At 27.9% G+C, this 13,704-nt stretch overlaps 4 protein-coding genes across 5 annotated transcripts in view; all 4 read left to right on the top strand.

Annotated features, from left to right (window-relative positions):
* LOC105558218 overlaps window positions 1–2,223 on the top strand; it is a 6,746-nt gene extending 4,523 nt beyond the window's left edge. Inside the window, exons 4-7 of one of the 2 annotated variants that reach the window (XM_012005805.1) lie at window positions 139–238; window positions 760–879; window positions 1,463–1,618; window positions 2,131–2,223. In XM_012005805.1, coding sequence (XP_011861195.1) covers window positions 139–238; window positions 760–879; window positions 1,463–1,618; window positions 2,131–2,178 — 424 coding nt within the window. In that variant the 3' untranslated portion in view covers window positions 2,179–2,223. Of the gene's footprint in view, window positions 1–138; window positions 239–759; window positions 880–1,462; window positions 1,619–1,868; window positions 2,055–2,130 lie in introns of those variants that run through there. The other variant, XM_012005804.1, reaches the window with a different exon arrangement.
* A 730-nt stretch (window positions 2,224–2,953) lies between these two features.
* On the top strand, window positions 2,954–6,896 carry LOC105558217. The gene is made up of 7 exons (XM_012005803.1): window positions 2,954–3,118; window positions 3,258–3,527; window positions 4,017–4,485; window positions 5,002–5,101; window positions 5,879–5,998; window positions 6,335–6,490; window positions 6,751–6,896. Exons 1-7 carry the CDS (start codon window positions 2,992–2,994, stop codon window positions 6,814–6,816), a joined length of 1,308 nt encoding a protein of 435 aa, XP_011861193.1. The 5' UTR covers window positions 2,954–2,991; the 3' UTR covers window positions 6,817–6,896.
* Window positions 6,897–7,940: 1,044 nt separating this feature from the next.
* Window positions 7,941–11,874, top strand: LOC105558219 (odorant receptor Or2-like). Its single transcript, XM_012005806.1, has 7 exons — window positions 7,941–8,030; window positions 8,376–8,645; window positions 9,009–9,477; window positions 9,895–9,994; window positions 10,481–10,600; window positions 11,157–11,312; window positions 11,563–11,874. The coding sequence occupies exons 1-7, from the start codon at window positions 7,955–7,957 to the stop codon at window positions 11,626–11,628; spliced, it is 1,257 nt and encodes a 418-aa protein (XP_011861196.1). The 5' UTR covers window positions 7,941–7,954; the 3' UTR covers window positions 11,629–11,874.
* Window positions 11,875–12,770: 896 nt separating this feature from the next.
* LOC105558224 overlaps window positions 12,771–13,704 on the top strand; it is a gene marked incomplete at its 3' end in the record, with an annotated part of 4,173 nt that continues 3,239 nt past the window's right edge. Inside the window, exon 1 of the mRNA XM_012005810.1 lies at window positions 12,771–12,851. The remainder of the gene's footprint in view (window positions 12,852–13,704) is intronic.

Genomic DNA, 13,704 nt, shown 5'->3' on the forward strand with positions numbered 1-13,704 from the left:
CCGTTCTACCTTCTCAAAAATTTTGTCGGATATAGAAAGACTCACCCTGTATAAACTAATTTGATATTGTATTTATATTGTAATGCCTCTTAAATCAATATTTTTTTTGCATGAATTTTTATTTAACATTTTTTATAGAGCTATTGATCATGTAGAAGATATATTCAACATAATATTGATGATATTATTTCTATATTTCGGTATTCTTTTCGCTTCCTATGGTTTTTGGGTAATAAATGTAAGTATATTGATAAAAGTTTAGTTATGATTTTTGTATTATACATAGTTTTAAATATAGAAAAACTACATTTTTTCATCAAATACCTCACAATAATCACAACTAATTTTACTTCTATTTTCTATTTATATGGTTGATTTTCTAATACTTTTGGAACTTATTTTTCAGTAAATGTTTTGAAACATTGTTATCTTTATTGCATATCACCACGTTTCAATTTAAATTACTTTCATACAAACAAATTTTTCAATACAAACATTAATATACATACAGTGTTCCCTTAAATAATAAATGTTCTACTTTCGTTAATAATGCAAATGTACTTCCGTTAAACATGCAAGAAAATTAGATGTTGAAAAATGTCTTTGAAACCAAGTGTTACTCTAAATTTAAAAGATTCTATGGATAAAAGAAGTAATAACAAAGCACACGGATTCTAATAATATTTAGTATTAAAAATATAAATTTTTTAGTAAAATATGAATATTACATATAATTGTATATTTTAATGATATAACTAGATGCTCGAAAGTGATCAACATTTTACAATCTTTCACATTATATATATTGTAAGCATCTTTACCAATACGTTTGGTCACATGTGCATTTATTGTGCTGTTGGCGAAGTGTTAACATCTCAGGTAAATTTGAAATTGTTTAGCTTCATTAGCCATTGTATTTTTTGTGCATAATTGCACATTATAATAGATTAATTCTACGAAAATGTTATAAATTTATATACAGTTTTAATGGAAAATTAATATTATTGGACCCAACTGGTTATTATTTTGAAAAAGAATTTATTGCGGAAAATATAATCTTAGCTATGGTTTAAACCTCCTTCACATTAGGCGAACGACTTACCGTGGCATATGATAATATTTATCGCAATAAACAATCTAATGATATTTTCGCATCTTTTTTGAAGTATGCGTCCATTCGATTTGTCGGTCTTCAGACGCAAAACAATAGATACGCCATTTATTATGTGATGCAATACAAATTTATACTCATCATTTACCAAATGTAATTTATACATATAAATACATATTTCACGTACTATGTATTAATAAAAAACTTAAACAATTTCGATGTCATCTAAAGTTCAACTAGTTAAAATTGGATTACGCACATTTTAAACTGCACATAAATTTTATAAATATTACAGCGAGTGATTTCAACAATTTGTAACTAATATTTTTATTTATTTATGACAACTTGTAGTGTGATCAAATTCATCATGCTGTATATTTCAATGAATGGTATACTATGGATCCAAGAAAAACTTTGAACTTAATTCTTTTAATGATAAGATCCAGTAAGCCTCTTTATCTTAATATTGGTAAAGTGTTTCCGTTGACAATGGCTACATTTTGTAACGTAAGTAATTTTAAATTACCACTATGAGTTTAATTTAATTAATAATGTACTTTTTTACAAGGTAGAGTTAAATAACATATAAAAATAATTTTAAATCATTCATATATGTATACAAACTTTATTCTGAAGCATTTAATATGTTTCCAACATTTAATACGATCAAAAATTAAGTATCTTAACGATTCACTAAAAAATATTTTCTATTTGTATCCGGTACTGCAATGTCATTAACGTATACTTTATTATATAGCTATTGAAAACGTCAGCCGGTTACTTATCCGTATTACTTACAACAAGAAATCAATCGAAAATGTGAAATAAATACAAATAATGCTTGATTTGATATTAGTACGTCATATGAAAGATTTGGCTAGAGTTGGTCAAATAATTTGAATTTTATAATATAAAATTGAAAACTTTACGTGATATAATTGTATACAATAAATTAATTTAATAAAATTTATCCTATTGTTATAATTAAATTGAATATTTCTTTTATTTATTGAAAATAGAAGTTATTAGATAATAGATATAAGGTTAGCTTACATACTAAAAAATGAAGGAAGAGGCAATAAGTCGAAAAAAATGTGTACGTACCAATAGAATAAAAATATTAAATAGCATTATATTACAAATTCAGAAGTAGGTATAAATACATTGAATGCATGGGAATAGAATTCTACAATACGTTTCGACAGAAACTGGCTTGCTATAGCAAATGTTTAAATCCAGACAATGATTATGTTGGAAAGCAAAGCAGGCATGTAAGTATTTTTCAGGTATGGTACCTGTTTACTTCATAAATAATGATTGAATAACATGGACTAAAGATAAGTATAAATAAATAAAGCTCAGGAAACTGTTAAACATATTTGACGTCAACTGAACATTTTTGTACGTTCACAGAAATAGAGAAGATTATTTATGAAACATACAGTTAATAAAAATGATACATATACGACACAGATTAAAGTAATTATCTATTAATATCACAACACAAAGAAAAATACACTTGTCTATTTAGTTCACTATTATACTCAAATTATTATGTAATGATGATAGTAATACAATATCCAGATGTCTATAGACACCGCAAGACTATAGGTAACTAATGATCGATTACCACTGCATCAGAACATGACCATCACATCTACACGAATTGCCATAACCAAGTACTTGTCCACCAGTCATTAACTCAGTTTTTATTTATGAACACATCGAACGATGTCGTACAAACTGGTAGTTATTCAAAGTTGTACAACAAGAGGGTACATTTAGAGTTTTGAAAATTTACTACTTACAGTGCACATGAACTATTCTCTTGTTTTTAGAATTTTTATTATGGACGAGAAATATCGTCTCTGCTAGAACTCATGTCGTTATGTGATGAAGAAATGAATATCAGTCTACATTTTACGTTCAGCATGGAAACATCAAAATCCCTTACGTATCAAAATACTCCTCATAACAAATATCATAACGCGTCATTATTAGGAAAAGGTCAGAGAGCTATGTCAAAAGTCGGACACGATTAATATTTGTTATAAGATACATTAAAGAAGAAAAATCCCTTTGTTGGATTTACCGGGATATTTAAACTGTTTAACACAATCTTGTTGAAATTTTTGTATACAAATAGATTTTGAATGGGCAGTGAGGTTAAATCGATATAGCTTAGAATTCATCGGACTTTGGCCTAAATCTGAAGAAACAACATCGGAAAAGCGTATGTACAATTTACGTGCGCTTTTCGTTTTCATAGTGATGTTATTCGCTGCTGAAATCCCTGCAATACATTCTCTGATAAGAATCCGTTCTGACATTTTATTACTGTCGGATAACTTGCAGTATACTTTACCAGCCGCCACCTGTATCTTAAAATTTCCAATTTTTTGGTGGAAGAAAAAAGGTAGGTTACAACTTGACTATTGCACAATTAATACATATTAATAAATTAAAAATGTTTATATATTAGGTGTTTTATATTTTAGCGTATTGCTATTTACTGTTCGAGCAATAAAGATTGAATTGTATTAAATTTTTCCAAACACACACACACACAAATTAGGTTTACAGATTCATATAATATTAAGTACATTATTTATACTTTATTACTTCTTGCCCGATTTTTTAGACTAATTTATTTGTTTTTACACGTTAAGTTTTTAAATAAAGTATTATGCAACACTTGTACCTACGGACAAACAGTTTATTACATAATGTTTTCTAAATATTAAAGTTCAACTTCATACAAATAACGTTTCTATATAAAATTTATTAAAATTTTGGATTATATTTAATTGTCTTATTTAGACAGTTGTAATGTAAATTACTAAAGAACCGCATATATTATTCTGCATTCTTCTTAATGTCCTTTTTCACAATGTTTTTTGTAAAGCTGTTGCAGCGATAGTAAATATGATTGCGGACGATTGGCTAAAAGCGAAAACATTTCAAGAAGAAACAACTATGATCGCAAGGGCGCAAATTGCGCGTACTATTATAAAATGTGGGTACTCCGTTATGGGAGTGAACTGGTGTGTTTTAGTTGTTTTCCCCATATTTGGCCACTCGGTGAGATACCTGTCTAATATCACTGATCTGGAGAGGCCATTACCACTTCAGACATATTATGTCTACGACACGACTAAAAGTCCACAATACGAAGTAACATACGCTCTTCAAAGTATTGCCCTTATCTTCAATGTTATGTGCTATTCAGGCATTGACAATTTTCTTAGTCTTTCGGTATTTCATATCTCTGGGCAGCTGGACATTCTGAGAAATCGTCTTATGCATTTACATAATGTCGCGAATTACAATGACGTTTTGAAGAGTTGTGTGACAGAACACATCCGGCTATTTAGGTATGTACTATTTTGCATATATTGTAGATGTATTCTTAAACGTATACATTGAAATTACATTGAATAATATGCACTGAATATACATTGAATAATATGTGAAAGAATATATGAGTAATCTGTAAAAAAACAAAATTAAATATTGATTGTAAAATTAAGTATAAGAGAGACTTCGTATACATATGATGTGCAATATTGTCGTATACAAAAATTATGAAATAAAACCTCTTATGTTTTATAAAAATGTAAATATGTACGCGTTTGTGTAACTACTTTTATTTTTACGTACTAAAATATGTCAGTTATTAAATTTTTCTGGACATTACAATATATTATATTTAATTTTCTTCTTTTTTTTTAATAGAGTAAGCAGTATGATTTAAATTTATGTTATATTCAGGTAAAATTAATACTTTTCTTAATTATATGTATAAAATAACATGGAATTGTATTTATGTTATAATGCCTTTTAGATCAATATCTTTTTGCATGAATGTTTATTTAATATACTTTTTATAGAGCAATTGATCATGTAGAAGATGTATGCAACATACTATTGATGATATTATTTTTATATTTCGGTATTCTTTTCGGTTTCTATGGTTTTTGGATAATAAACGTAAGTATATTGATAAAAGTTTAGTTGTTATTTTTTTATATTTTACACAGTTTTAATAAAGTTTATAGAAAAACTTTATATTTTTACATCAAATATCTCACAATAATAATCACAACTAATTTTACTTGTATTTTTTATTTATATTGTTGATTTACTAATACGTTTTGAACTTATTTTTCAGTAAACGTTTTGAAACATTATTATATTTAACAACGTTAATGCTTTCTTGACCATACCTGGTATATTACATGCCTCGGTGTTCGAATTCGTGAGACGCCCGCCTATAATAGGAAGGTTCAAACCATGGCTGAGGTAATATCTTTCGCAATAAATTTTCCGTATTATTAAAGATGCCAGGTATGGTCAAGAAAACACTGACGTTGATAATTAACTCTGGCTACATTGAAGAATTCTGATTAGTTGATTATTATATTTAATACTTATCACCAATTTTGAATTTATATAACTTTGATACAAGCAAATTTCTGAATGCAAACATTAATATACATATAGTGTTTTCTTAAATAATAAATATTTTACTTTAGTTATAATAATACAAACGTACTTCCATTGAAAATATAAGAAAAAGTAGAAGTTGACAAATTTCTTCTAAAACTAACAATAAGTGTTACCCTAAATTTAAAAGATTTTACGCGGATAGAAGAAATGATAATGAAGCACACTAATTCTAATAATACTTAATACTGAAAATATAAATATCTTAATAACATATGAATATTACATACATGTAATTGTATATTTTAATGATATAACTAGATGCTCGAAAGTAAACAGCATTTTACGATCTTTCTTATTATATATCTTGTAAGCGCCATTACCAGTCTGTTTGGTCACATGTGCATTTATTGTGCTGTTGGCGAAATGTTAACGACTCAGGTAAATTTGAATTTGTTTAGTTTCGTCAGTCACTGTATTTCGTATGCATAATTGCACAAATATAATAGATTTATTCTATGAAATTATTATAAATTTATATACAATTTTACATTTAACATTTAACAAATGTAATATATCTTACACGTAAGACATATTATACGTAATATGTAGGTATTGTATTTAATAAAAAATCTTAAACGTTTTCGATTCAACAATAAAATTCAGCTAGTTAAACTTGGTGTACGCACACTTAAAAACATAAATTTTATAAATATCACAGAATGAGATTTCACCACCTTGTAAATAACGTTTTTATTTTTTTATGACATTTTGAAGTGTGACAAAATTTATTATGCTGCATATTTCAATGAATGGTATACTATGGATCCAAGAAAAGCTTGGAACTTAATTCTTTTAATGATAAGAACTAGTAGGCCTCTTTATCTTAATATTGGTAAAGTGTTTCCATTGACAATGGCTACTTTTTGTAACGTGAGTTATTTTAAATTTTACCTATGACTTTAATTTAATTTTTATTGTACTTTTTTTATATACTAAGTAGAGTTAAATAAAAACTAAAAATAATATAAAATCATTCGTATCTGCATGCAAAATTTTTTCTGAAGCATTAAAAATGTTTCTAACATTTAATACGATAAATATTAAGTATCTTAACAATTCATTTATTTAAAAGTATTTTCTATTGGCTTTTGCTATTGTAGTATGTTATTATCATATCTTTTATTATATAGCTATTGAAAACGTCAGCCGGTTACTTATCCGTATTACTTACTACAACAAATCAATCGAAAATATGAAATGAATACAAATAAAGCCTGATTCTATACTAGTAGGTACTTCATATTAGCGATTTGACCAAAGAGTTGGTCAAATAATTTAAAATTTATAATATAAAATTGAAGTATAATATGAAATTACAAACTTTAGATGATATAATTGTGTATAATAAATTAATTGAATAAAATTTATTCTGCTGTTTTAATTAAACTGAGTAATTATTTCATTTAATAAAAATAGAAGTTATTAGATAATAGATAGAAGGTTAGCTTATAGATACTAATAAAATGAAGGAAGAGGCAAGGGATAAGTCGAACAAAATGTGTACGTACCAATAGAATAAAAATATTAAATAGCATTATATTACAAAGTAATAAGTATAAAATACATTGAGTGCATGGGAATAGAATTCTACGATACGTTTCGACAGAAACTGTCTTGCTATAGCAAATGTTTCAATTCAGGCAATGATCATGTTGAAAAGTAAAGCAGGCATGTCAGTATTTTTCAGGTATGGTACCTGTTTACTGTATAACTAATAATTGAATAACATCGACTATAGATAAATATTGTATAAATAACTAAAAACTCGAGTAAACTGTTAACGTTAACTGAACATTTTTGTATGTTCATAGAAATAGAGATTATTTATGTAACTTGCAGTTAATAAAAATAATGCATATATGATACAAATTAAAGTAATTCTATATTAATATCACAACACACAAAGAAAAATACTCTTACCTATTTATTTCACCATTTAACTCAAATTATTATGTAATGATAAAAGTAATAAAAGTAATACAATATCAAGATGTCTATAGACATCGCAAGTCTATAGGCAACTAATGATCGATTACCACTGCATCAGAACATGACCACCACATCTACACGAATAGCCATAACCAAGTACTTGTCCACCAGTCATTATCTCACTTTTTATTTATGAACACTTCGAACGATGTCGTACAAACTGGTAGTTATTGAAAGTTGTGCAACAAGAGGGTACGTTTAGAGTTTTGAAAATTGACTGCAGTGCATATGTACTATTCTCTTGTTTTTAAGAATTTTTATTATGCACGAGAAATATCGTGTCTGCTAGAATTTATGTTGTTTTGCTATGGAGAAATGAATATCAGTCTACATTTTACGTTCAGTATGGAAACATCGAAATCCTTTGCGTACGAAAGTACCTCTAATATTAAATATCATAACGCGTCATTCTTAGGAAAAGGTCAGAAAACTATGTCAAAAATCGGACACGATTACTATTCGTTATAAGATACATTAAAAAAGAGAATCTCTCTGTGGTTCTGTATCATTCGTATATTTAGACATTGCAACATGTACATATATTGTAAAGACCGAAATAATAATGGACATGTTATAGATTCTTGCTTTATCTTGAAAGTATCTTACATACAATAAATAACCCATTTAAGAAAATTATTATCTCTATTTTTAACGTTATTGTAACATTTAGTATGTAACACAGCTTAATCACAATTAATACCGAACGATTTTTCTGGATATTTAAAATGTTTAACACAATCTTGTTGAAATTTTTGTAAAAAAATAGATTTCGAATGGGCAGTGAAGTTAAATCGATATAGCTTAAAATTCATTGGACTTTGGCCTAAACCTGTACAATCAACATGGGAGAAGCGTATGTGCAATTTACGTGCGCTTTTCGTTTTCTTAGTGATGTTATTCATCGTTGTGATTCCTGCAATACATTCTATGATAAGAATTCGTTCAGACATTTTATTACTGACAGATAACTTGCAGTATACTTTACCAGCCACCACTTGTGTCTTAAGATTTCCAATTTTTTGGTGGAAGAAAAAAGGTCGGTTACAATTTTATTATTGCACAATTAATACGTATTAACAAATTAAAAAAATATTTTTATCGTATGTGTTTTACATTTCAGCGTAACGCTTGCTATTTACTAGCTACTTTATTTGTGCTTGTAGTAGTTAGTTTATAAATAAAGTATTATGCAACACTTATACCTACAAACTATTTAATTACATAACATTTTCTACATATTAAAGTTCGACTTCATACATTTAACGTTTTTATCAAATATAATAACATCTTTGGTTATATTTAATTGCTTTATTTAGACATTTGTTAATGTAAATTAATAAATAATAATACGTATTATTTTGCATTCTTATTAATGTTCTTTATCATGTTTTTTGTAAAGCTGTTACAGCGATAGTAAATATAATTGCGGACGATTGGCTAAAAGCGAAAACATCTCAAGAAGAAACAACTATGATCGCAAAGGCGCAAATTGCGCGTACTATTATAAAATGTGGGTACTGTATAATGGGAGTGAGCTGGTGTGTTTTAGTTGTTTTTCCTATATTTGGCCACTCGGTGAGATACCTGTCTAATATCACTGATCTGGGAGGGCCATTACCACTTCAGACATATTATATCTACGACACGTCTAAAAGTCCACAATACGAAGTAACATACACACTTCAAAGTATTGCCCTTATCTTCAATGCTATGTGCTATTCAGGCATTGACAATTTTCTTAGTCTTTCGGTATTTCATATCTCCGGTCAGCTGGACATTCTGAGAAATCGTCTTATGCATTTACATAATGTCGCGAATTACAATGACGTTTTGAAGAATTGTGTGGAAGAACACAACCGACTATTTAGGTATACACTTTCTCATATATTGTAGACGTATTCTTAAACATATACATTGAAATTACATTCAATAATGTGCACTGAATATACATTGAATAATATGTAAAAAATAGATGGGTAATCTGTAAAAAGACAAAACTAAATATTGATTGTAAATTTAAGTATAATATAAGAGAGACTTCGTATATAATTTGCTGTGTATTGTCGTATACAAAAATTATTAAATAAAACCTGTTATGTTCTATAAATATATAACTATATGTATGTATTTGTGTAATTACTTTTATTTTTACGAACTAAAATGTCTCAATTATTAGATATTTTTGGACATTACGATATATTATATTCAATTTTCGATGTATTATATTCAATGCCTTTTACATCAATATTTTATGCATGAATTTTTACTTAATATATTTTTTATAGAGCTATTGATCATTTAGAAGATGTATTCAATATAATATTGATGATATTGTTTCTATATTTCGGTTTTCTTTTCGCTTTCTATGGTTTTTGGATAATAAACGTAAGTATATTGATAAAAGTTTAGTTGTTATTTTTTATATTATGCATAGTTTTCATATAGAAAGATTTTATATTTTTACATCAAATATCTCAAAATAATTACAACTAATTTTACTTCTATTTTTTATTTACATTGTTGATTAGCTAATACTTTTTGAACTTATTTTTTAGTAAATAATTTAAAACATTGTTATATTTATATTTATTACTTTTCACCGATTTTCACTTTACAATACGTTGATACAAACAAATTTCTCAATGCAACTATTAATACACGTACAGTGTTTTCTTAAATAATAAAAGTTTTACTTTTGTTTGAAAATTTCTTTTAAAACTAAGTGTTACCCCAAGTTTCAAAAATTTATGGGTAGAAGAAATGATAATGAAGTACACGAATTCTACTAATATTTAGCACTAAAAGTATAAATATCTTAGTAACGTATGAATATTTCATACATGTAATTGTATATTTTAATGATATAACTAGATGCTCGAAAATAAGCAACATTTTACGATCTTTCACATTATATATATTGTGAGCCTTTTTACCAATACGTTCGGTCACATGTGCATTTACTGTGCTGTTGGCGAAGTGTTAACAACTCAGGTAAATTTGAAATTGTTCAGCCACTGTATTATTTCTGCACAATTGCAAATGATAATGGATATATTCTACAAAAATGTTATAAACTTCTATATAGTCTTAATGGAAAATTAATATTATTCGACCGATCTGGTCATAATTTTCAAAAAGAATTTATTGTAACAAATATAACCTCAGCCATGGTTTAAATCTCCTTCACATTAGACGGACGAGGCATATGGTAATATTTATTGCAATAAACAATCTAATAATATTTTCGTGTCTTTAAAGTACGCGTCCATTCGGTTTATCGGTCTTCAGACACCAAACAATTGCTATTTATTATTTAATGCAAAACAATTTTACACTCTTCATTTACAAAATGTTATTTATATCAATACACATTTCATGTACTATGTATTGATCGAAAATCTTAAGCAATTTCGACGTGTTATAAAGTGCAACTAGTTACAATTCGAACACACACAAATGAAATCGGCACATAAATCTCATAAATATTACAGCAACTGATTTCACCAATTTGTAACTAACATTTTTATTTATTTATGACGTCTTGAAGTGTGGTCAAATTCATTATGCTATATATTTCAATGAATGGTATACTATGGATCCAAAAAGAGCTTGGAATTTAATTCTTTTAATGACAAGATCCAGTAAGCCTCTTTATCTTAACATTGGTAAAGTGTTTCCGTTGACAATGGCTACATTTTGTAACGTAAGTAATTTTAAATTACCAGTATGAGTTTAATTTAATTAATAATGTACTTTTTTACAAGGTAGAGTTAAATAACATCTAAAAATAATTTAAAATCATTCATATATGTATACAAACTTTATTCTGAAGCATTTAATATGTTTCCAACATTTAATACGATCAAAAATTAAGTATCTTAACGATTCACTAAAAAATATTTTATATTTGTATCCGGTACTGCAATGTCATTAACGTATACTTTATTATATAGCTATTGAAAACGTCAGCCGGTTACATATCCGTATTACTTACCACAAAAAATCAATCGAAGATGTGAATTATGCCTGATTTAATACTAGTACTTCATATTAAAGATTTGACCAAAGAGTTAGTCAAATAATTTAAAATTTATAATATAAAATTAAAGTTACATGTAAAATTGAAAACTTTACATGATATAATTGTGTACAATAAATTAATTTAGTAAACTTTGTGCTGCCGTTATAATTAAACTGAGTAATTATTTTATTTATTGAAAATAAAGGGTACCAGATAATAGATAGAAGGTTAACTTAGCTACTAATAAAATGTAGGAAAAGAAAAGGAAGTCGAAAAAAATGTCTACGTACCATTTGAATAAAAATAATAAATACTATAATATTTTATTACAAATTAATAAGTATAAAATGCATTGAGTGCATGGGAATAGAATTCTATGATACGTTCCTACAGAAAATGTCTTGCTATAGCAAATGTCTAAATTCAGACAACGATCATGTCGAAAAGTAAAGCCGTCATGTAAGTATTTTTCACGTATGGTGCTTACACTATAAATAATAATTGAATAACATCGACTAAAGACAAGTACAAATAGATGAAAACACGAAAAAAACTATTTAACGTTAACTGAACATTGTTGTACTTTCATAGAAATAGAGGAGATTTATGTAACATGCTGTCAATAAAAATGATTCATAAATGATACAGATTAAAGTACTTCTATATTAATATCACAACACAAAAAGAAAAATGCTCTTTCCCATTTATTTCACCTATTTATTTCACCATTTAACTCACATTATTGTGTAATAATAAAAATAATAAAAGTAATACAATATCCAGATGTCTATAGACATCGCAAGGCTATAGACAACTCATGATCGATTACCACTGCATCAGAACATGACCAATACATTTACATAAACTGCCGTGAGACCAGACACTTATCCACCAGTCATTACCTCAGTTGTTATTTATGACTACTCCGAACGTTGTTGCACTGTAGTTATTCAAAGTTGTACAACAAGAGGGTACATTTAAAGTTTTTTAAATTTCCTTCTAGTGCACATGGAATGTCTCCTGTTTTTAAGAATTTTTATTATGCACAGGGAATATCGTCTTATAGCTACCTACAGCTGACGTCGCTTGCAATAAAGGAAGAATTAACTGTCAGTCTACATCGTACATTCAATATGGAAACATCAAATTTCCTTACATATGAAAGTACTTCTCATCGCACTTCTCAGAGCACATATCATAATGGGTTACTATTAGAAAAAGGTTAGACGAACAAAGCTATGTCGAAAGGAAGATACGGTTACCATTCATTATTAAATTCGTTAATAAGTGAATATTTCTTCATTATTTTTCATATTTATAAATTGTAATTATATTATGACATTTGAAATAGTAGACTCGTCAAGGTTTTTCAATTTTTTATGTGTTATTATATTATGTTAATAGAATAATTATTACAAGTTATGTCAAAGCAGATTTTTCTTATTGATATCAAAATTATTTGTAATTATATCATATGAATAAATTTGCAATTTATTTTCCTAAATTGTAAATTAATGGTTGCATTTCATGTGTAATATTGCTTATGCGATAAATAAGTAATACTGACTTATGTATATTTCCTTTCTTTTATATGAGAAGCTCCTAAACATATTCTATAAAACCTTACCGAAATAAATAAATTACTTGACAAGATTATCACTTTCTTATTTTTAGAGTTATTGTAATTGATACATGTTCTAGCTTAATCACGATTAATATCAAACAGTAATTGTCCTTATACAGGGTGCTACGCAAGACTTTGACTTCCGGTCATGGGAAGGTAGAAGGGACTAAGACAAACAGAAAAGTATTGTACTATTTTGCGCTTGGACGAATAGTTATCGAGATACGAAATTTTAAAAATCGCCGTATTAGCCCAACCTACTGGCGAATGTAAGCGCGCGGCGAGATGCGTCGGCCTAGCGGCCCCGCTCGAGGCGGTGTTCGGCGAGGAATAGAATGGCGGTGCGGGGCGAGGAGTAGGGAGGCGAGGCGCGCCGCTGCCCGTCCGCCGCTTACGCGACCGCTCGCACGTCTCCCCGCGCGGGGCCGCTAGGCCGGTCACCTCACCGCG

This window comes from Vollenhovia emeryi, unplaced genomic scaffold (genome assembly GCF_000949405.1).
Source record: "Vollenhovia emeryi isolate VEMERY1.0 unplaced genomic scaffold, V.emery_V1.0 DF939364.1, whole genome shotgun sequence".
Taxonomy (NCBI): domain Eukaryota; kingdom Metazoa; phylum Arthropoda; class Insecta; order Hymenoptera; family Formicidae; genus Vollenhovia; species Vollenhovia emeryi.